The sequence below is a fragment of the Antedon mediterranea genome, chromosome 8 (genome assembly GCF_964355755.1).
Source record: "Antedon mediterranea chromosome 8, ecAntMedi1.1, whole genome shotgun sequence".
Taxonomy (NCBI): domain Eukaryota; kingdom Metazoa; phylum Echinodermata; class Crinoidea; order Comatulida; family Antedonidae; genus Antedon; species Antedon mediterranea.
In genome coordinates, this window is record NC_092677.1 from 26789000 (window position 1) to 26810542 (window position 21543).

Consider the following 21543-nt stretch of genomic DNA (forward strand, 5'->3'; position numbering starts at 1 on the left):
AAAAGAAGTTCGCTAAATATGAGAAGCTTGTTGTTGGATTTTGTTTGTTTTGATCCTGTGCTCTTCCATTTGGAAAATTGGCAAAGATGTTATTATGCACATTAATATACACATTTTTTTTGTCAAGAAACCTATCTAAATTTTAGAATAATATAATGTTTCTTAAAATGTACAAGGCCAGATCAGAACATGTTTTTCTTACAAATGGTACACAAATAACTGCGTGTACTATGCCACAGATATTTGAATGTACTTTTGTTATAAGTATCATAAAGTTGTCATTCATGTAACTGAACACATGTCATGCAATTACTGGGTTATCAGGCTTACAATGTTAGGGCCATCGTTATGATTACCAATGAAAACCGATATTCTAAAATTGTTGTTTCAAATCGTCTACAGAATATTCGATACGTCGCGTATAAAATGATGGAAGACATGGATGACATCACTCAATTCCTTTGTGACGTCTGGACAAAAGGTTAAAATCATATTAGCACATCGTTTCCGTTCGCTTATAAGGTTAGGCCTTCGGGGTTCGGAACCGAAGCGATTACAACAACCCCCTCGGATTATCGTAGCGATAAGGTCCCAAAGTCCACCTGGGTAGCTCACCAATTACAACGTCTCCTACAGGGCTTGTTGTTTGCATTCTATCAGAGAGTAAGAGGACATTGTTGCACACTGTCTTTAAGTCAACACAGACCCACTCCGGGGGACAACTGATCGTTAGGAAGTACAGCTACTGATGTCAAGGCCTACCTTTACCTGTCTTTATGCATTGTCACATGATGAGAAAATTGAGTAGAAACAAAATAGTTACTAAATTAGAAGAAGAATTTATCCGAGTGGCCTAATTTTACAGATTCAAATTTCCAAGTTGAAATGCGGGTTAATTTAGATGTTTTGCTGTTTGGTGTTAAGTTCGACTTGAGAAAAAAACTTTCGTTCAGCAAGATTAATCGTATGCTCTTGAACTTCAAAAGATCCAATTCTATAATTATATTCAAGTACTATTTACGAAAATAGATATTATTTTATTTAATATAAACAAAAAGTACTTTTGAAAGAAAACTAACCAATGGTAATAAAAACAATGACTGATTTTTCCCATAATCTTACTATCTTTCTTGTTCAACACAAAATCAGTACATATGTGAAGCTATTAAAAAAGCCTTAAACTAAGAAGTTCAGAAAGGTAACGAACACAAAAACTTCGTCTTTGTTTACAAAGACAACGTTTAATTGCTGCAAACTTTAAATGTTCAAGTTTAATTTCAATATTTCTTCAATATAAAATAATTACGTTTGGACGGTGAAACTTAACATAGGGTTAAAAAAGGATGTCCAGAAAGGTAACGGACACAAAAACTTCCGTCTGTGTTTACAAAAACAATGTTTAATTGATGCAAACTGGTGTTCTTCTCACGACAAAAATGTCTGTGATGGGGCGTGCCTTGGGCGAGGTAGAAACAAACAGATTTTTAATGAGAAATAAATGGTTGATACATAGGATTCACTGATAAGATGATATTTCCAAAGGCGTTGGTGATAATCTATCATATTTTAGCTATTTAGCAACGATATTAATGACTATTGGTGTACCCATGCCACCGGCGTAGAAAGATAACTCATAAGTAACATCCACTCTAATGAGCAAAGACAGGCGACATGTTGAAAAACACCACCTCATAATTGAAAGTGTTTGGAAGAAACAAAAATAATATATGTTTTGAAATGTGCAACTAACGTTATTATGAAGGCCAGAATTCCAATTACAGAATATGTTTGTCACTTTCTGACGAAGATTGACAATGAGAGAAAACATTTTAGAAAAAATGTTTACAATAGTGTTAGAAATAACAGAATTGTCATGATCATAACCATCATACTTGTAAAGTTTTAACGATTAAAGACAACGGGGGACTTTTACATTCCAACCACAAAACCCCACGATTTCTATACAAAAGTAAATTCATGAACAATTGTTTTCTTCGATTTCTGTTCATTAATACTAGAAAACCTGTACTCTTTGATGTATAGTGACCGAGCCTTTGCAATTCCTAAACTTTGGAACATTCTTCCTAATTCTATTCGAGAGTTACCTTCAATTGAAGTTTACACATTTTGTTGACATTTCTTATTTATTTCAATCTTTTTATTTCTAAACGTTTGGCACAATCTGCTAATTGTTAAAAGCGCTATATAATATAACATCAACAATGTAAAGTCAAGTCAAGTCAAGTATCATTTATTGTCATTTGTTTTAAGAAAAAAAAAACATAGAAATTCTGTTTGCTCTGTTGGCGGACGGAGTCTGTACAATATCCAACGGACACAACATGTACTCAAAACAAAAACATTACAAAAAGTGTCTACATGATGTTTAAGGCTCTAATAGCTCATGGAAAGGAACTATTGAGCATATTGCGTGCCGGTAAACTTAAAGATTAAAATATCTCAACTTTGACATAAATAATAGTTATGAGTAAACAAATATCTACTTTGGTGTTCTTTTAGTCGTACCTAACGAACGTGATTCCTAAAATACACCTGTATTTTGCAGGAATTCTCAAGACCATATGTTCACAGTACACTTCCTAGTCTGTGAACACGTTCAGGCTTCCAGCTAAGAAAAGTGACACCCCACAACACATTGAAATTCTTAATCTATGATATAATTGCTGGTCGTATTGGAATTTTTTCAGCCTGAGGGCTTTTAGATTTCGTAACAATTATTAGATTTTACTATTTTTAATAATTATTGTATTTCATACAATTTGTAACAATGTAAATAACACTCTGCAAGTTAAAATATATCACAAAGAATAAAACAGAAAGATTTTGAAATGGAATTTAAAAATCTAAAAAACCTGAGAAACGTAGATAAGATAAGAAACGTAGCAGAGAATGAAACGCTTGTTTGAAATGAGTGAATGAAAGAAAGAAGAGAGGGAACATGTGTGATGAATAAGATAGCGGGTAATGGAACATCATCAACGTCTTATGGAAAAGACCAGAATTCAAAATAGACTTTCTTATACGCTTTAGAAAACTTCAAAATTCAGCAAGGTACCGAGATTTATACTCTAAAAAGCCCCTTTAACATCATTATAAGATCATTTTTTCACCACCAAATAGTTTTATTTTTAGCACTACTTAAATTAGTGTCTGTCCGCTTACTAAACGTACCTGGTTGGTGGCGCTGTGGATGGTAACTAACTTTTTGGTCCTGCTGTGAACACCTGCATAAACAAGTCATGGCAACCGAACGCGCTATCACGTGGTTACTGTGGTGTATTGAAAAGACTGCTACACTCTTAATCAGTCAAAACATTACTGCACTACGACAGAGTCTAACACGTGTCTATAAATATATATATTTGATAAGTATTGCTAGCCCACCAAGTTAGGGCATGGGATGTTAATTGTCATTTTTAAGTATCATTTCATCAAAGAAGGTACTGTTCTCAAGTTAAGTAAGAAGGATTCAAGTCTACTTTGAACTTTCAGAAATTTCTTCGGCTGATCTCATCTTTATCTTGGATTCGAATATACCAGAAATATACAGTAAATATTTGCAAGTTGCCAATACTTATGATAGACAGGATGTCTCTTGGTGCATTTCAGCTTTCAGGTAATCCCTTAAGACTGGGACCATCAGGACACCACCCACTATTCTTTGGAGGATGCTCGACAAACTCTAACTCGTTCATGGCAGCAGCAGCGGCTGCAGCTGCAGCTAATGCGCAGCCTAGAAAAACTAGTTTTCTTATTGATGATATCCTCCACCCAGCAAGTTCAAAAACACAGTTATCTCAAATACAAGCAGCACAAAACTTGAGTAAAGTTTGCATCGATCCATTTAAAATGGGAATGAACAATTTCTTTGGATCAAGTTTAGGACATTTCTACAGATTTAATGGTAAGTATACATTATGAACCGGTTATAATATTTACCATTTAAGCTATGATCTGAAAGTTAAGATAATGCTAAACATAAATGGAAAAAGTTTTATTCAATTATTCTGGAAGTAGAAATAACATGCTTATGTCAAATTTAGAAAAAATACATTTCTGTCAAACAAAATATACACATATTAGGACTTCGACAAAGTCAAAACTAGAGTGAGTGCTGAGTCAAAGATTCAATGACAGTAGTGACAACATCAAGAGATAACATTGTATATTTTGATTTGATTTTGATTTGATCACTTTATTTCAGAATAAATATTCCATATACACTGTACAACAAAAAATAATACAAAACCGGAAATCAAACTAAAATAGGAATTTTTTCTGGCACCAAAACCAGACTCTGCAGCAATGTTTTCGTCAGTCAGAAGTTCTGACTGTATGATTTACTTTACTTTTAATCGCTGCATACAGATACACAATGTGCTATAGTATTTATTTAATGATACAATAAATCTGACTGGAAGAAAATTTATATATACAAAATATCAACTATAACAAGAATATTCTATATTGCAACCAACCGTCAGTACATAATTAGTCTAGTGTACCAATACATACAACTCTCTAAACATTGGTGCTAACAAATATAACAAAACACAAACGTTGGATAAATTAACTTACTTGGGATTTTAAGAACACAATAAAACACCGACAAAAGCTAACAATATGACAAAAAATATATAAGAGAAAATAAACAAATAAGAATTTGAAACTGAGTCTGTCAACAAACTTTTTAGAAAATTGTATTTTACACAAACTGTAGTTCCATTGCAAACAACACATAGATATACATAATTATTATCGACTTAAGGTCTGTCTACACTATCAAACTTCATTTGACAAAATAAAATGTGATGTGCCCATAATGAACATGATGATATCATATCACTACCAAATTTTGGCACATAACCTTTGTTTTGTCAAACAAGTTTGATAATGTATACATAGGATGAAAAAACAAAATTCTACGCATACTCAGATGGTACGCAGACTTAATAAAAACTCCCGTGAAGAGAATAAAAATTGTTGAAGGAAATGTCATTGAATTTGGGTGGCACTTTCAACTAAAGTCAAATAGTTTGGCACATTGAGTGACCCCCGCGTATCACGACAATTGGTTTTGACACCAAATCGGTTGGTAGATTTAGCCTCCAAATACCTTTTAAATACATACCATCAGGATTTGTATGTGACAATTATCTTTGACCCATAGTAGGGCTAATATGCCACGCGATTTCATTGAGTTAACTAATCATTTATTTATAATAATGCCGTTCGATCGCAGGGGCACGTCGATTGGGGATACTGCGAGCAGCTTGAGGTGACGCTTTTTAGATGCTTACTTGACGGCAATCACTACAATTGCCCGTAGAAACCTCAAACGATACCTAATTAATTACTAGAATGATAATTCAAAACGTATTTTAAACACCGGTTCTGATGAACTAACTACCGCGACAAACCCACATCAAATTGGTTCTGTCTTCTCCCATAAAATAGCTATTCAAACGTTGACATCAGCGTAATATTAGAAGTTCAAAATTATTAAACAATTTTTTAATATGGATTGGGTTTCTTAATTGAAAACGGAAGCGTGTCTGCTTAGTATAATAATTTGATTCTAATAGCAAAAAGTCTTTCAGGAATGTTAAAGTTTAAGTACAATTACCGAATTATAAAAACTACTATTAAAACAATTAGGAAGAAATAAGGATCGACAAACTGTCAAACAGAAAGTCTAGATACAACTTATGTGTGGTGGAATACTGTGAATATAGAAACATAGCTGATGAAACAAAGTTGGTTATAATCTGTAAATTACACACAAATTCGAATAAAAAACCTCAGGATGGAATCAGCAAATAACAAACACAAACACAAACAACGTGATACCAAGTAAAATAAAGACTTAGTTTAACAACGTGTATAACATTCTTTTTATCAAACTTATGGTACAAATTACGAAAATAGATAAAGATTTTAAACACATTGTCAATTACAGTATAGACCAGACATTTACAATCATTAATTTAACAACTATGTGCTTGTTTAATAAGCACTAAATAAGTACTGACCACCTATAAGTTTTAATTATCAATATTTTATTTTCCTTCTAGAAGCACTTGCACACCATCACCCCAATCCATCAGCGTCACACTTATCAGTACCCATTCCAGTACCAGTGTACCTCAGAGGTAAATCACCTAGTACCCCAGACCCATCGAAAACGAAGAAATGTCGCAGAAGTAGGACGGTCTTCACTGAACTTCAACTACTAGGACTTGAGAAACGATTTGAGAAACAGAAATACCTGTCTACACCGGATAGGTTAGAATTGGCTGAAACGTTGGGCTTGAGTCAACTACAGGTGAAAACGTGGTATCAAAATAGAAGGATGAAATGGAAGAAACAGGTGAGACTATGAACAAATAACACAAGAAATATCTAAACTCGAAATATTATATTGACGACGTCCACTTGACAGACATGACATACTAAAAGTACTGTATGCTCAAGTTCATTTGACAAACAGTGAATACAACAACACATACAAAACTATTTAACTTATATATTGGCAACAACTCTAAATTGACACCGAGAACTTTTATACGACTAACTAAAAACTAGACTAGATAAAAAAGCTAGACTAGACTAGACAAGAAGCTAGACTAGACAAGACAAGAAGCTAGACTAGACAAGACAAGAGCGCGTTAAAATATGCACATCTTTTGTACGTACATAATTCTGTCAAAACCACACATTCTGTCAATAACTAAACGCACAATTTTACAGAACGAATCCTGCTAACCTCAGTGTAATATGTTTTTTAGGTGATGCAATGCGGAAACCACGAAGCACCAACAAAACCAAAAGGTCGACCACGAAAATCCGAAATGGACGATACCATGTCATCAATAGGGTCTCCATCAAACGAATCGGTGTCATCCCAACTTCCTCCAGATTCACCCTCTTCAGAGATGTCCGATAATTTGCTTTCAGTAACGACAATTGATACATGAGGAAGATGTTAACGTGGGCGAAAATATTACCAGTACTAAGCAAGAGGTCGTACGTTCAAATCCCACAAGAGGAAATTTTATCATTTTGATAAAACTTTCCGTGGAAGATGATCTATGATCAAAAGAGAATTATAGGAGTGAATTCCTAATGTTAATATATAATGAATACAAAGAAATATAATCCAATAAATATGTCAATGTTTTTAAGAATTATAAAATTCATCCAGGTACAGTTGGTCCCTAAATGGGTGTCCATCATTTAAAAAGCTTTAAAATCTTGTTATATAATGTTTTGAACCAAAGATGCATAACTAAAATGAAGTAAAAAAGAAATCTGTTTGTGGCAATTTTTCATTTGTTTTTATTCATCACAATAAATCCGCCAAAAATTATTTTAAAACTTTTTACATAAATCAAAATGCAACCCCGGGAAAATACTGTACTGTGGATATCAGAGACTGATATAACTAGAAGGTGCTAAGCTTTCTGAAAAGTATTTATTCTGAGACAATTTCGCTAATTCTTAGAGTCACCAAATTGTATTATTCTTTTATTTTTTAATAATTGTATATGAATATTTCGTTACTTAAATAATAAATGTACATATTTAGATAAGTTATGATGATATTAATATTATGCGTGTTTTGAAGTTCTTAAAAGAACATGAATGTGTTTGTGCTTTTAGATGTAAGATATTAAACAATGTTAAATATATGTAAATTTTGCTGAATAAATGACAAAACCAATAAGAAAAGTTGAAGTTTAAAAAGGGTATCATTATTTATATTCAATTTCATTAAGCGAGGCCTCTTGTTGACGATAGAAACTTGTTTCTAATTATTATAATGTAATAATAGGCCTAAAGCTCTGTCTACACTATCAAATTGATGTGCCTATATATGCTGATGATGATGTCATATCACTACCATATTTGGGCATCTACTATATTTGGGCACACATTTTTTTGTCAAACTAGTTTGATAGTGTAGACAGAGCTTAAGAAAGAGTGGAAGCAAGAGAGACTATGGATAGAAGAATTAATTTATGGTTATTCTATTAATAGACAAGTCATACAAAAATTAACAAGACAGAAGTACAAACAGAACGTGCGTTTTACGCAGACTATACTATCCGACGATCATGTTTTTACCAAAATAGAAAAGAGACACCAAGATGTTGAGAAGCAAAGAATGGCAATATAGTTTGCCAAAACAGAAGTATCTTGATTTTATCATTATATGTTGTTATCATCGAATTCCATATGGAATTACTGTTTTGTTCTTGTCTAACAGAGGTGATACAATAACAAGTAAAAACTACATGTTTTTTAACTAATGAAATAATTTACACCAGTCTATAACAACACCGAGTAATTAGACTAACTTACCCGGGAGAAAAATGCGTTTCTCCCTGGAGATGGTCGAGGCCAGATCCTACCTCCTACCAAGCCTAGCCTAACAGAGTAGCCTCTCATTAGTAAGATGTTAAATAGAGATACGAAATACTACCTCATTAATACTAATATATGATACAGAACTTTAAGATACAATCTTCCGATCAAGTCCACGTTCATTTGTGATCCAATCGAATATATTTCAATATGTACGTATAAGTCGGATATGGTTTCTATAAATATGTGAGTTGTGGTTAAAACTCCACTAGATATCGTAATAATTGGCCAAAAACTTGCAAAATGCTCAGTAGTCGTCCTTCAAGAATTATAAAATGTATAAGAAAGTAGCAGATGTTATTACCGCAGAAACCTCTCAGTTGGTTTATAAATCGTTATCTTAAAAACCTAAATATGTGTGTGAAATCACATCAATAATATTCATAGTGTTTAATATTGATTATTGTAAAATATTTCGAGGGAGTCTGCTAAATCAAACAACAAATAAGTACGGTACATGAAGAGAGCAATTGAGCGATGGACAAAATTCAGCTACAGATGATGACGACGACAGTACAATCGATGGAAGACGATGTTTTTCGTCGACGACGACGGCGGAATTGACGACAACGGAGAAAGCAACAAATAACGAAGACGAGGTTGAATATGATTGTAACAAAATAAATGGCATTTTGATAACCAAACGTTCTGTTGAAGATGATGATATGAAAATGGCACGAGTGATGTAACAAACTGAATAAATGTGTTTACAAAAACACGAAAATGATAACGATGTTAAAAACTAATCTAATTCCCTGACTAACAAAGAAACCCGATAAAGTAGCAAAATAACGATGCTGAGGTTGAATATGATTGTAACAATGGCATTGATAAATGATAATCAAACGTTCTGTTGAAGATGATATGAAAAGGGTATAAGTGATGTAACTAACTGAATAAATGTGTTTGAAAAAACACGAAAACGATGATAATTTAACCTATTGTTAAAACAAATTTAATTCACTAAGACGGAATTCGAAAACAAATGAAACCGATAAAGCAGCAAAATAAAAATAATCTAACTAAAATAATGTTTAAATAATAATAATAACCGTTGACTTTGAATCAATTAAAAAGTAATTTAAATTGGAATGTCTAACATTTGATTCATTTAATGTAAAAACACGACCAACACGTTGCACTTTGGTAAAGTTCAATTGTGTCTAATCTGGAACCAATATCATGTATGATTGACATTACTTATTAAAAAATAAATTTCACAAATTAAAACTAAATTAAATGGGTATGGGTTCAAGTTATTGACGGTAATTAAATAACAATATAAGAAATTAGGAAAAATTACAGATATGAACAGGTTTTAATATTCAATTGAATAGGCCCTACTTTATGTCTGCTGGTGAAGTACACAAGCGAACGATAATTTAACAGAATACTGTAACATTTAAAAACATCTTTATACGAAAACTAATCCTACATAATTCCTTATTTTACAAATACGACCGATAGTTGAAACTCTGATGAATACTGAATACATTTAAAAAGAATCTTTATACGAAAACTAGTCCTGCATACCTTCTTATTTTGGAGAACAAATTACGATCGAAGTACCGATAGGCCTAGTTGAAACTCTGTTTCTTAGCCTAGAATACATACATCAGTTTTTATCAAATTATTTGAGAATACGCTATGTATAGTATTTATGACCGACACGGCCACTGACCGAAACGGCCGCAAACAAATTTTGTTTAAAAAAATGTATTTCTGAATAAAGTACTGTCGTTAACGTATTTCTGTCAAAACACGTAAGTACTGGTAGGCCTATCTTCTGCTTAGGTTGTAATATTACTACAGCGTAAAGTGGATTATTATTAAAAATACCAAAGAGTATTTATAATGCGATTTAATAATATACATAAAATTTCGATTTGAGATAAGTAAAACTACTGAATTGGATTAAGTAGCCTATACTTAGCCTATACCATAGAGATATTATATATATATATATATGACTGTACACAGTAGAGTTTGAGTAAATCTAGTAAAATTGTAACACACTAGGCCTATAGGAAGTATCAACTACTATTGCAGTAATTTTAGAGTCAAATGTCGTAGTTAGAGCCAATTTAGTCACAAATTACTAACTTTACTACTTGACACTAACACATAGGTTGTCATTCGAGGTGCCTAGGCCTTAGGTTAGGCCCCTATGGTGCTTTAGATCTGTAATCAGCAAGCCGGACAGAAGCCCACCACGACGGCTAACCCTACTATCGTCACGTAGTCTCCATATGAAATGATTTACACCATCATTATGAGTTAAATTTGAGACGTTTTTGTATTATTAGCAGTGACAAAGTAAATCCAAGTCGACATCCCTTATTTGAAGGATACGCGTTAACAGTGTTCTTCACGGTGAGACAAATTAATCGCCACTAATTGCTTTCAGATTTATTAAAATAGATTTCATAAATAATTATTTCTTTGGATTTATTCATGTTTGTGTTTCGTTCTAAGACAACATGATGGAATGTTCGCACATAAATCTATAATTGGCTACCTACAGATATTATTTCCTACAAAATGTGTAACTTTGCAGGGGATAATGTTATTTAACATTTCTATAATTGTAATTGAAAACTTGGTTTCCATTAAGACGCAACGCAATGACGGAAACGTCACGCAATGACGTAAACGTAACGCAATGACGGAAACGTCACGCAATGACGGAAACGTCACGCAAAGACGGAAGCGTAAGGCACTGACTGAAGCGTAGCGCAATTGATTTGACCAACCACGACGCGATGGATCATACCAACAACGAATTCTTTGCGCACACATAGTACACACTCAATCTTCGGCGCATTCTTAATTTCCGTTGGGGTTACGTCAACACGTATTCTACAAGCTTCTTAAATCTGTATATTAACTTATATATCAACTCATTTTTACGGATTTACCATTGACGAACCAATATAAGAAACAAAAAGAGAACTTCTTCGTTCAATAAAACGGCTCAAAGATATAAACTAAAAGTCAACAAAAACATTATCAGAACGGTAGTTAAATATATACAGTAAAAATTACATAATGTCTAGGAACTTTTTACGACTTTCTTTCAACGAGATTATTATGTTTCTTCAGTGGTTTAAATGTTCAGATTAAACAAACAAATGTGTAATCTGGTCAAACGACCTATAATAGTTCAAACGTCTAATGTGTTTAGTTCTTTTGTTACATAATTGTTAAAACTTCCAAGTGGAAAGTAGATTAAAAAGTGCATAAGGCCTTAAGCCCTGTCTACACTATCAAACTAGATTGACAAAAAAAGTGTGATCCTCAACTTCTCCATAGAGATGAACTTAAAACTCCATTTAAATCAATTTACATTAATTGCATTTCTAATTTGTGTCAATTCAGCCCAGGAATTCAATACACCCTTCCAAAATGGGTTGCTTAATCTCTTTGAAATTTCAAAAACTGGACAGGATCAAAAATTGAACAGGATGTATTTACAAAGGTATTGAACATTTATGTTGTCATCCATCTCAACAGAGATATTGATATATTCCTGCTACCAAAGTACACGTAAACTCTAGGCTCTGAGTCAACATATTGCACTTGGGGAACACCTAGTTCTTACACCGCAACTCGTCCACTTTATGTGTTGTATTTATTCGTGAAAATGATACTAGAATACGAGTAGGCCTACAACTCCCTTGCTATTGCTTATGGCAATGCAATTTCTTACTAATCGGTAAAGTTCGCTTGTACTCTTTTTTTTTTTACGCATTTGAAATTAGTTATCATGTTCTTTTATGTCATATATAGTATCATTGTACTTTTTTTTATTCCAATTCAATGTAAAATGTAATTTCATTGTTTAACAAATCCCTCAAAATATAATTTTCAACATTTTGTTGTTGAATATACCATTTTAATGTCACATAATAGTTATTCACTTTGACAAAAAAATTGGATCGAAAAAATTATTTACCTAAAGCAAATTTACTTTAGTTTTTTAGGCTAAATCTAATGTTTTCTATTCTGAAACATAATAATTATATTTTTAATAAAATGGACTACTACTACTACTACTACTTTATGCGTTGAAGCCACGGAAGGTAAAGTGGTTTGTGTCATGCATTCAACAAGATTACAAAGTACGTCAAATTCATGTTTTTTAAAAACGATGAATAATTTACATGGTGGCCAGCAGAAATGGAAAGACACAGCAACAATTCCATGGCGGCGATAATTGAAGCAATCATTGTAATTAAATCAATCGATTCATTTAGCAGATAATAAGACACTATCAACAAGAATAACAAGTATCTACACAACTACCAACTACTAAATGCTTACTTCCGATTGATTCTTATTGATCACGTGGTCTATAACTATTCTGATTGGCTGTTAGGCTGTCAAGCTTATCGTCTGCTATCATTGAGTTACAAGCAATTGGAAACTTTAGCCTTTATCGCTGGGTGGTGGTTAATTAGACGAATGAATTGCTGTAGCATTTGTATTAACAACTACGTTTGGTTACTTAAGAATCTTTTCTTAAGTTAGCATCTAAGAAGGATTTTGACCGAGAGAATTCGGCGGACACCTGGCATCGCATGAACCATATAAGAGAAAACAAAACACAAACTCAGCATCTTCGCTCCTGTCCGTATGAGACTCGACACTACAACCAAATTATGTGCTTATCGAATTATCGGCTGTACTGTAATTATCTCGAAATATGTATTTGGAATAATATTTATCTTGAATGGTTGTAATTGCCGTAGGCCCACCCGCTACGATCACACAGAGGTCTCTCAAAGATCTACCGCCGTCGTACCGGCTGATATTTCAGGTAACGCCTGGGCCTACCACCTAGCTATTGTTTGGTGAGAAAACTCTACAAAATAGTGCAAATTTAAGAATAGAACCACGCGGAGGTATACGCACTATTTTCTCGTATCTTGGGTCTTAAGAAAACACCTGAGGCTGTACATGTGTTTTGATTGGTGAAAAGTGCAAAGGCATCGCCGTGAACTAGGAGGCATAACTATTTTTATAAGTTACAATCTTTAATATTTTAATATTTCAATCGACAAGACTAATTTAAGCGAGTAATTAGCGGGCATGCTACACGTTTTCAACCCGTCCCATATGGATGCCAATTGGACAGCAACACGCACGAATAAAAATAATAATTTTAATCAAGTTCATCTCGGTAGAAACTATAACTGTATTTTAAAATAAACAAAAGAAAACATTTCTGCAAAGAAATCATGTTTTTTGGAAACGAACGAAATTGTACTAATTTTGTGTTTGTTTGTTTATTTATCTACTTATGAATGTAATAGGCTTAAATCCGAAAAACATACGAAATGTGTATTGTACTTAACTTCAGTAACTTTTCAACATGTTACATTAAGATGATATATCAGATGTAATTGTAGTTATTAGATGATAACATCAGGGGCACAGAATTTACAAAAAAATTTAATGAAACGATAAATAAGAGAAATCTGTGAGAATATACAAAATAATAATTGTCCACATTTTATATTTAAAATACATAAAACATTTTATTATATGATATATTTTATTGAAAGTCTGCGTATATATATATATAATTTAAGTTTCAATATAAACGACCATTGAAGCTGTTTTTTAGTTTCATTCCAAATTTTTTTATATCTCTACCAAGCTACCATCTTTGTTTTCTACTTTTATTCAGACTCCATCCCGTGTCCTTTTGTTGTACAGTATTTCTTTTATTCCTGTCCGCCTAGGCAGCACTTGCCAGCTCTTATACTATGACGTTATCCAAATTCCTTCACTTGCACTGATGAAGGGCTAGTGTTGCCCGAAAGCTCTGCTAACTTTTCTGGATGTTTTACTTATCGTTTTGATTTAGCTTTTCGCTTTTTTTGTATCTCCATTGAGATCCAGCCACTGATACCCACACCTTTGTCATTTCAGTAATTTGCCTTTGGATTTATATATATATATATTTATAACAATTATATTATAGTAGCTTTTTTATTTCTAATTTTTTCCAAGTACTCTTTAATGTTTTCTTTGAGCTTTTGCTTATTTTATTTCTATCTCCATTTGATACCAACACCGTTGTTTTTTTTTTCAGTAACTTCTCGTTAAATAATTATCAACTATATTTATATAACATTGTTTATATAGTAGTCCATGATAATGTTAGACATCGAATTCAACTTATTTTCCAAAATTAAAACCATCTTTATCTAAAAAACCGATAGCTTTATTATAATTATTTTATTGTACGTTTTTTATATACAATTTTAAATTACGTAATAGCTGTCTCACTTGAAAACGATTTTATGATGAAATCGAAACTTTACTGATAGCGTTATTCTCTACGATGCTATAGACCTATTTTTAAACTATTATTGTACTATATTTATACTATATTTTTGTAAAAAAAAAAACATAAACAACACAATCAGTTAATAAAGTAATCATTTGATATGGCTATGCTTGCATTTTTCATATTGCATGATTAAGGTACAGTTGCTTATGTTTAAATAAATAAATATATCTTACAAAAAAAGTCAAATTGTTGTTAATATACTACTACTATATATTTTCAAAATTCATCACAATTAGTCCTTGTGTTTATAACCTCTGTCTACACTATCAAACTTTATGTGAAAAAATGTGATGTGCCCAAATATGTTAGTGATATGACATAATCATGTCCATATATGGGCACATCACATTTTCTAGTCACATAAAGTTTGATAGTGTAGACAGAGTTTTGTTGTAACAAGAGTTGCACAACTGTCGCAGTCTGTTAAATTATTCATTTGTCTAAAAACCAGAAACAAAAGCTAGCTATTATCTCTTTATTGCAACTATTTAGGTTGTCCCATTGACATTGGTGTTTAGCATAAGACAACTTTACTAACTTATTTTTTAAGTATTAGTATGTTCATTATTATATCAACACCTCATCACAACCCTCACTTGCAATTATTTCTTGGTTTCAATGGGTTGCCCATTGATAGCTATTGGCATTGGTATTTAGCATAGGACAACTTTACCAACTCTGCTTATTAATTTTTAAGTATTATTTTTTTCATTATTTATACACCTTCATATTATCATGATATTCATTATTTAAAGATGTATTGTCCCTTGAAACACAAAAAATGAAGCTCAAAATATTCTAAATTTAAATTGGCCATATCAAAGTAATATTAAAGTTATTCACTTTAAGCCAAAAATTGGAGCCAAAAACAACAAGTTTACGTAATTAACAGGTAAATTAATTTGATTACATTTCGTCTGGAAAATTGTCGCGAGCGAAAGTAAATAATGATTTCAAACCATGAGTATGCATTGTGTATGATGCTAATTAGGATTGTTTACAACTTGTCACGGTTGAGAAGGTGTTTTCACACAGATTGCGAGTAAGTTTCATGATTATGCATACAGAGTGGCCAAACAAGCGCGTTGCATTATGAGATATGTTTTGATCGAAAACTTGGACTGGAAGTCAAAGTTATTTTTTTAACAAACACCCGTCTGTATTTCAGTTAAATGATTTTTTTTCGACTAATTTTTGGTGAAAGTTAATAACTATTATGATACTTCAAAATGACCCAAATTTTTGGGAATTAGTCAAAGGGACAATACATCTTTAATATGTCAAATCATCAGATCTAGAGAGTTAGTTCTATATTGAGGTAATGCTTCCTAATATACAAATATATTATTTTCAAATTTTGGAACCGATTATAATATTTTCTATCTAAATATACTCCCCCACTTATCTTCTTCTAAACATGTATTAGACTAATATCAATGAGAAATGTAAAGACAAATTTGTTTTAATAAGAAAATATTTGTTTTGTACAAAATACCTGTATTATACAGGTATTTTTTATTCCGTGATCAGAAACTCATTAAGCTGAGGAGGCTAATAACATTGTTGTCACAATCACTTCTACGTGATCAGAAACTCATTAAGCTGAGGAGGCTAATAACATTGTTGTCACAATCACTTCTACGTGATTATAAACTCATTAAGCTGAGGAGGCTAATAACATTGTTGTCACAATCACTTCTACATGATCAGAAACTCATTAAGCTGAGGAGGCTAATAACATTGTTGTCACAATCACTTCTACATAGTATCGGGAAAACAAAATTTTCTATTTTGGTGTAAGTAACCATGATCAAGTTTTAGCTAGCATTTTCAAAAGATTTTGAAAATCTTAAAAGTACACTAAAGATTAATCAATCAATCGTTCGATTTATATAGCGCTATTCCAACAGTCATTGCTCATGGCGCTGCATACAAATATCAGAAAAGGTGAGTTTTGAGTAGTGACTTAAAGGTGCTCAATAATGATGTTTGTTTATGGTTCCACAGCCTAGGTCCTGCAATACTAAAAGTCCGATCTCCCCAACTATGTTTGCTCCTCAGAATGTACAGTATCACCTGATGACTAGATCTTATCAGTAATTTGTTGATAAAATATTGCTTACTTTTCATAAAATGTTTTCTTTAGTTTTCAAATGCGAGGGAGTGAAATTGAGATTGTCATTTTGCCCGCGTCCATAGGCAATATGATTACTGTTACTGCCTCGTCCTTCGGATGGGATGTGTAGTATCTACACATGGAATGAAGATACTCCCTGATGTATGATTTCCGACTTAAAAACACATATACCTAGACCAATCAACAATTACCACCAAGCAGCCAACACACAGTAGTGTGGTCAGGTCTGGTAAAAAGTCAGCCAACACACAGAGGTGTTGTTAGGTCTGGTAACAAGTCATTCAACACACAGTAGTGTGGTCAGGTCTGGTAACAAGTCATTAAACTTTGGGCTCGAAACAATTGCATTTATTGTTTTTTCCAAGTAAGTAATCGCAAAATAAACACCATCCTATATAAACAATTAGAATTAAAATTGGTTAAAAAAACTACTGCAAGTTGGACAGTTTGTCTGTGCATGCTTTCAGACCGATTAAAAATGGCGGACTTGATAATAGTTAATAAAAATATATAAAAAAAACGTTTTCTTGCTTTTTATTAACTGCATTTGAAACCTGCACTACACAGATTGTTTTATTTTTTTATGCGTTTTATTCAGGAGAAGAATAATTTTCTTCTTGCGTACTGTAGACCCCGATAAAATATTTAAGTGGATTTATATATTTCACTTGTTAAAAACTTTTTTTTTCAAGTTCACAATATGTATAATTATGTTTCTATGATGTAGTATGTTTAAGCGGATATTAGCCCTTGATGGCATTTGCAGCAATAAAGAAATTGAATTGAATTGAATTTGAATTGAATTGAATTTGAATTGAATCTTGTTGTAATCAATTGTTGTAATCAATCGTGTTGGAAGCAATTAATTCTTCCAAGTTTACAGTGTTTTGATAATTTCCGCTTTATGGTTAATTCTCCGGTTTACCTTAAACCTAATAAGATTTCTGTTGTCGTGAAAGTTATAACGGACACTGACTACAACCACACAAATTTGTAACGCTCTTCGGAGCTGTGTTATTCAAGCGTAAAATCTCCCGTATGAAGAAATTTATTGGCGAAAGAAAAACACCGTTATACCTGAATCATGAGAAGACAATGGTCAGCAAAGTTGACCGTTAAAACTGAATTATGAGAAGACAATGGTCAGCAAAGTTGACCGTTAAAACTGAATCATAAGAAGACAATGGTCAGCAAAGTTGACAAAGGCAGTATCAACAAATAATTAGAAAACATTTTTTTTTTACCTTAACTGTCCTTAGCATGGTTGCGTTTTTGTTCTTTCCATTCTTCAATTTGTTGTCTTAGATCGTCCTTGGGTATTACCATATCCATTGTTAGAGGTTTGCGATTAAATGGGTCGTGAGGGTCACTGTGCGGAAGTAATTAAAAAACAATATTAAAATAAATGAATAACAATTAATTATTCTAAAAATCTTTACAATTTTATTGTCTGATTGCAAAATGCACATGTTTGTTAATTTGAACTTTTAACCCTTTTAAATGATTATTATTCTGAACATTGTCAGTTAAGTTTAGTAATAATCAAACATTTATATTGCAGTAAATCCTGAAATTTACTAATTAATTTGAATCAAAAGTTGATGAATGTTTGAAAAAAAAGTGTTAGTTTAGTTTTAAAGGCATTTATTCAAGCAAAAAGGGTAACACATACAATGATATGCGGTATCAATAGTAGGTTAAAGATTTTTTTATTTATTTAAAAACTTATTAATACAGGATAAAAAACATATCAGGTATAGATATTGCACCTGTTTTACATTTATAGTCTTGTTTTTTAAAGGAATCTTTTAAAAAACATGCATAAAAAAACATTAAAAAAACATTAAAAAACTTACATTAATAAAACTTTAAAATCACAATACAAAGACAGACAATAATTACAATGCTTTTAAAAAGGAGTGACAAAAGGAGTGACAAAAGGAGTGAAAAAAGGAGTGAAAAAAAGGAGTGAAAAAAGGAGTGAAAAAGGAGTGAAAAAAGGAGTGAAAAATTTAAGGGAACATAAAATGTAATTGTTTAAAATATGTTTATAAATATAGTAGACTTAATAAAATATTCTGAAAAGGAAAAAATCCTAAAAGATAAATGAACATAAATGATTTTGATGAACCAACCTCATAACATGTCTCTGAATGGTACTTCTTTCAACTATTTGATTTGAAGTTGGAAGCAGGACTGGGTCAGTCATCAGAATGGTCAACAAGGGGTCAAGGAACTCATCTGGTGCATCTGCAAACAGTTCTTCCTCTGTCTCTTTCAACAATGACATTTTCTGTATTTAAACAATTTAATAATTTGTATTAAGATCAAATGTTAAGGCCAAAAAACACAGACGAGCAGTAAAGGTAATGAAAATATATAAAATGTTATTCCTTATGACTATTCACAAACAACCCGGAGCACACAGGTGGTTACCGCTAAGGATAGATACAGCTTCTAGCAGGGACAAGATATGGTTTCCGCTTACTGTTAACGCTTGTCTGTGTAAATTAGCCTTAAGAGTCTATTAATTATGGTAAGGCACACTGTGCTATTCATGTTTTATTGATACAGTATTTGCCGGTAAATTGCTTAGATTGCAGTTTGATACTGTTAAATGCATTATATAGCACTGCATAATTCATCAAAGGCATTTTTGCCATTTCATACTTTTCCATTATGGATACTGTCATTTATATACAGAGCAGTACACAAAAATAGAAAGGCAATTACTAAGGAAATGACAATGCTGTGGGTATCAGTGGCTGGATCGAAATGGAGATACAAATAAAAAAACATTGAAAAATGACAATGCTCCTGTGGGTATCAGTGGCTGGATCACAATGGGGATACAAATAAAAAAACATTGAAAAATGACAATGCTCCTGTTGGTATCAGTTGCTGGATCACAATGGAGATACAAATAAAAAAACATTGAAAAATGACAATGCTATGGGCATTACTAGTGGTTGGATCACAATGGGGAAAGACACCATTTTTTGTTTTAAATAATTGATAAACCCCACAAACCTTCAAGAACGTCAAAGCCGTAGCAAAAGGTTAAAAACAGACGAGGCAAAGATGCTTTAAATATAATTATTATTATAAAATATGACAATCTCTGCTGGGGAATTGGGGTGGGTAGTGAAATTTGAAAATGTTTAGGGCTACAGCCTGAACATGTAGCTAACCCAAGAAAACCCAATAAAAGTAATTGAATCATAAACTCACTTGGTAATGTGTCTTATGTTAAAAAAATTTGTGTTGTGTTAATATATTATTATAATAATATTATTAATATACCTACTAAAACACCAATTTCTGGTTTAAAATAATTAATTTATAAATGCTGCAAACCTCCAAAACCACAGAGGAAACAGTATCAAAGTAGTTTGGCAAAAATACGGTAGTGATATTCTCAAATATGGTAGTGATATATACTAAAATATGGTAGTGATATACCCAAATATAGTAGTGATATGACATCATCATGTCCATATATGGGCATAGTGTAGACAAGGCTTAAGACATCATGTGAACACACCTTAAATTTAGTTGCCACAACTTTAATTCCCTGGATTGTTGAAGACTCAGCACAAACTTTGATCAAGACTTTTTCTAACTTGATAAACAGACCCGGCGTGTATGACCTTTCGTCGCCAGCCACTGCCTCACAAAACGCATCCTGATCTCCAAGGTTTACATATATTTTAGAAATGTCTTTCACAAGCTGCTTAGGTTTGAAGTCGTATGCATCAAAATCCCTCACTTTCAAAAGACCCATTTTGTTTCCAATCAGTTTGACTAGAAAATCGTTGAACATTGCTGCAACTCTGTCAACCATGGAAGAGTGTGTGAACACATCTTTAATTTCTGTAAATAAACAATTCAGTTGTTTACTAATCAATGAAGAATGTGTAAACACACCTTTCTTTACCTTCTATAAATAAACATGTAGTTGTTTGATAAGCTCTGTCTACACAATAATGTGATGTGACATCATCCATATATGGGCACAACACATAAAGTTTGATAGTGTAGACAGAGCTTTAGGCTGGTGCATAGTGTACTTATCCACAGAGACCTGTAATTTATTGATAAAAACTGTATGGACATTATGGACATTATGGCAGGAGGAAGTAATTTGATTATACATTTCAACTCTTATTTTTACATCAATTATCTCTTTTTTTTCTGTGTAGACAGAGCTTATTAAGGCACAGAAAGATTAATTTAATGTTAAAATGAGAAAATAAAAGAAATGACAAAAGATAATGACAAAGACAAACCTGATGATACATAGCTGAGAACTTTAATGGATTCGTTAGCCATTATGTTGAAGAACTTAGCAATCTTTCCTTGCGTTCTAAGGTTAGCATCATGTTGTAGCCGGTCCACTGTAGACATGGCTTCCCATTCTGGACTTTCTTTAGTCAACTCTAACTCTCTGATCTTCTTCAAGTACTGCATGATAACAGGGTAAAAATTAAGTTAACAATTAACAATAAATTAACAATTTAACATTTTTCAAAAAAATCAGTGAAATTTTCATCATCATCTTCCTTTATTGTGCATAAATTCATTGTATAGTCACACA

At 32.3% G+C, this 21543-nt stretch overlaps 2 protein-coding genes across 7 annotated transcripts in view; one reads left to right on the plus strand and one right to left on the minus strand.

The window, feature by feature from the left end:
• Window positions 1–21543, minus strand: part of LOC140056021 (ubiquitin conjugation factor E4 A-like) — a 60411-nt gene that overhangs the window by 26212 nt on the left and 12656 nt on the right. For 4 of the 5 annotated variants that reach the window (XR_011846712.1, XM_072101228.1, XM_072101229.1 and 1 more), the window contains exons 14-17: window positions 21236–21410; window positions 20491–20819; window positions 19082–19239; window positions 18191–18315 (exon numbers count right to left, since the gene is read on the minus strand). Coding sequence is in view for 4 of the 5 variants with exons in the window: in XM_072101228.1 (XP_071957329.1) it covers window positions 18192–18315; window positions 19082–19239; window positions 20491–20819; window positions 21236–21410 (786 nt within the window). In the remaining variant the exon portion in view is untranslated. Of the gene's footprint in view, window positions 1–14022; window positions 17338–18190; window positions 18316–19081; window positions 19240–20490; window positions 20820–21235; window positions 21411–21543 lie in introns of those variants that run through there. The other variant, XM_072101227.1, reaches the window with a different exon arrangement.
• LOC140056721 (uncharacterized) lies at window positions 3206–7658 on the plus strand. 2 transcript variants are annotated; one of them, XM_072102191.1, is made up of 3 exons: window positions 3206–3925; window positions 6099–6391; window positions 6810–7658. In XM_072102191.1, exons 1-3 carry the CDS (start codon window positions 3598–3600, stop codon window positions 6996–6998), a joined length of 810 nt encoding a protein of 269 aa, XP_071958292.1. In that variant the 5' UTR covers window positions 3206–3597; the 3' UTR covers window positions 6999–7658. The 2 variants fall into 2 exon arrangements, with proteins under 2 accessions (XP_071958292.1, XP_071958291.1); XM_072102190.1 differs by having other exon boundaries at window positions 6096–6391; window positions 6810–7657.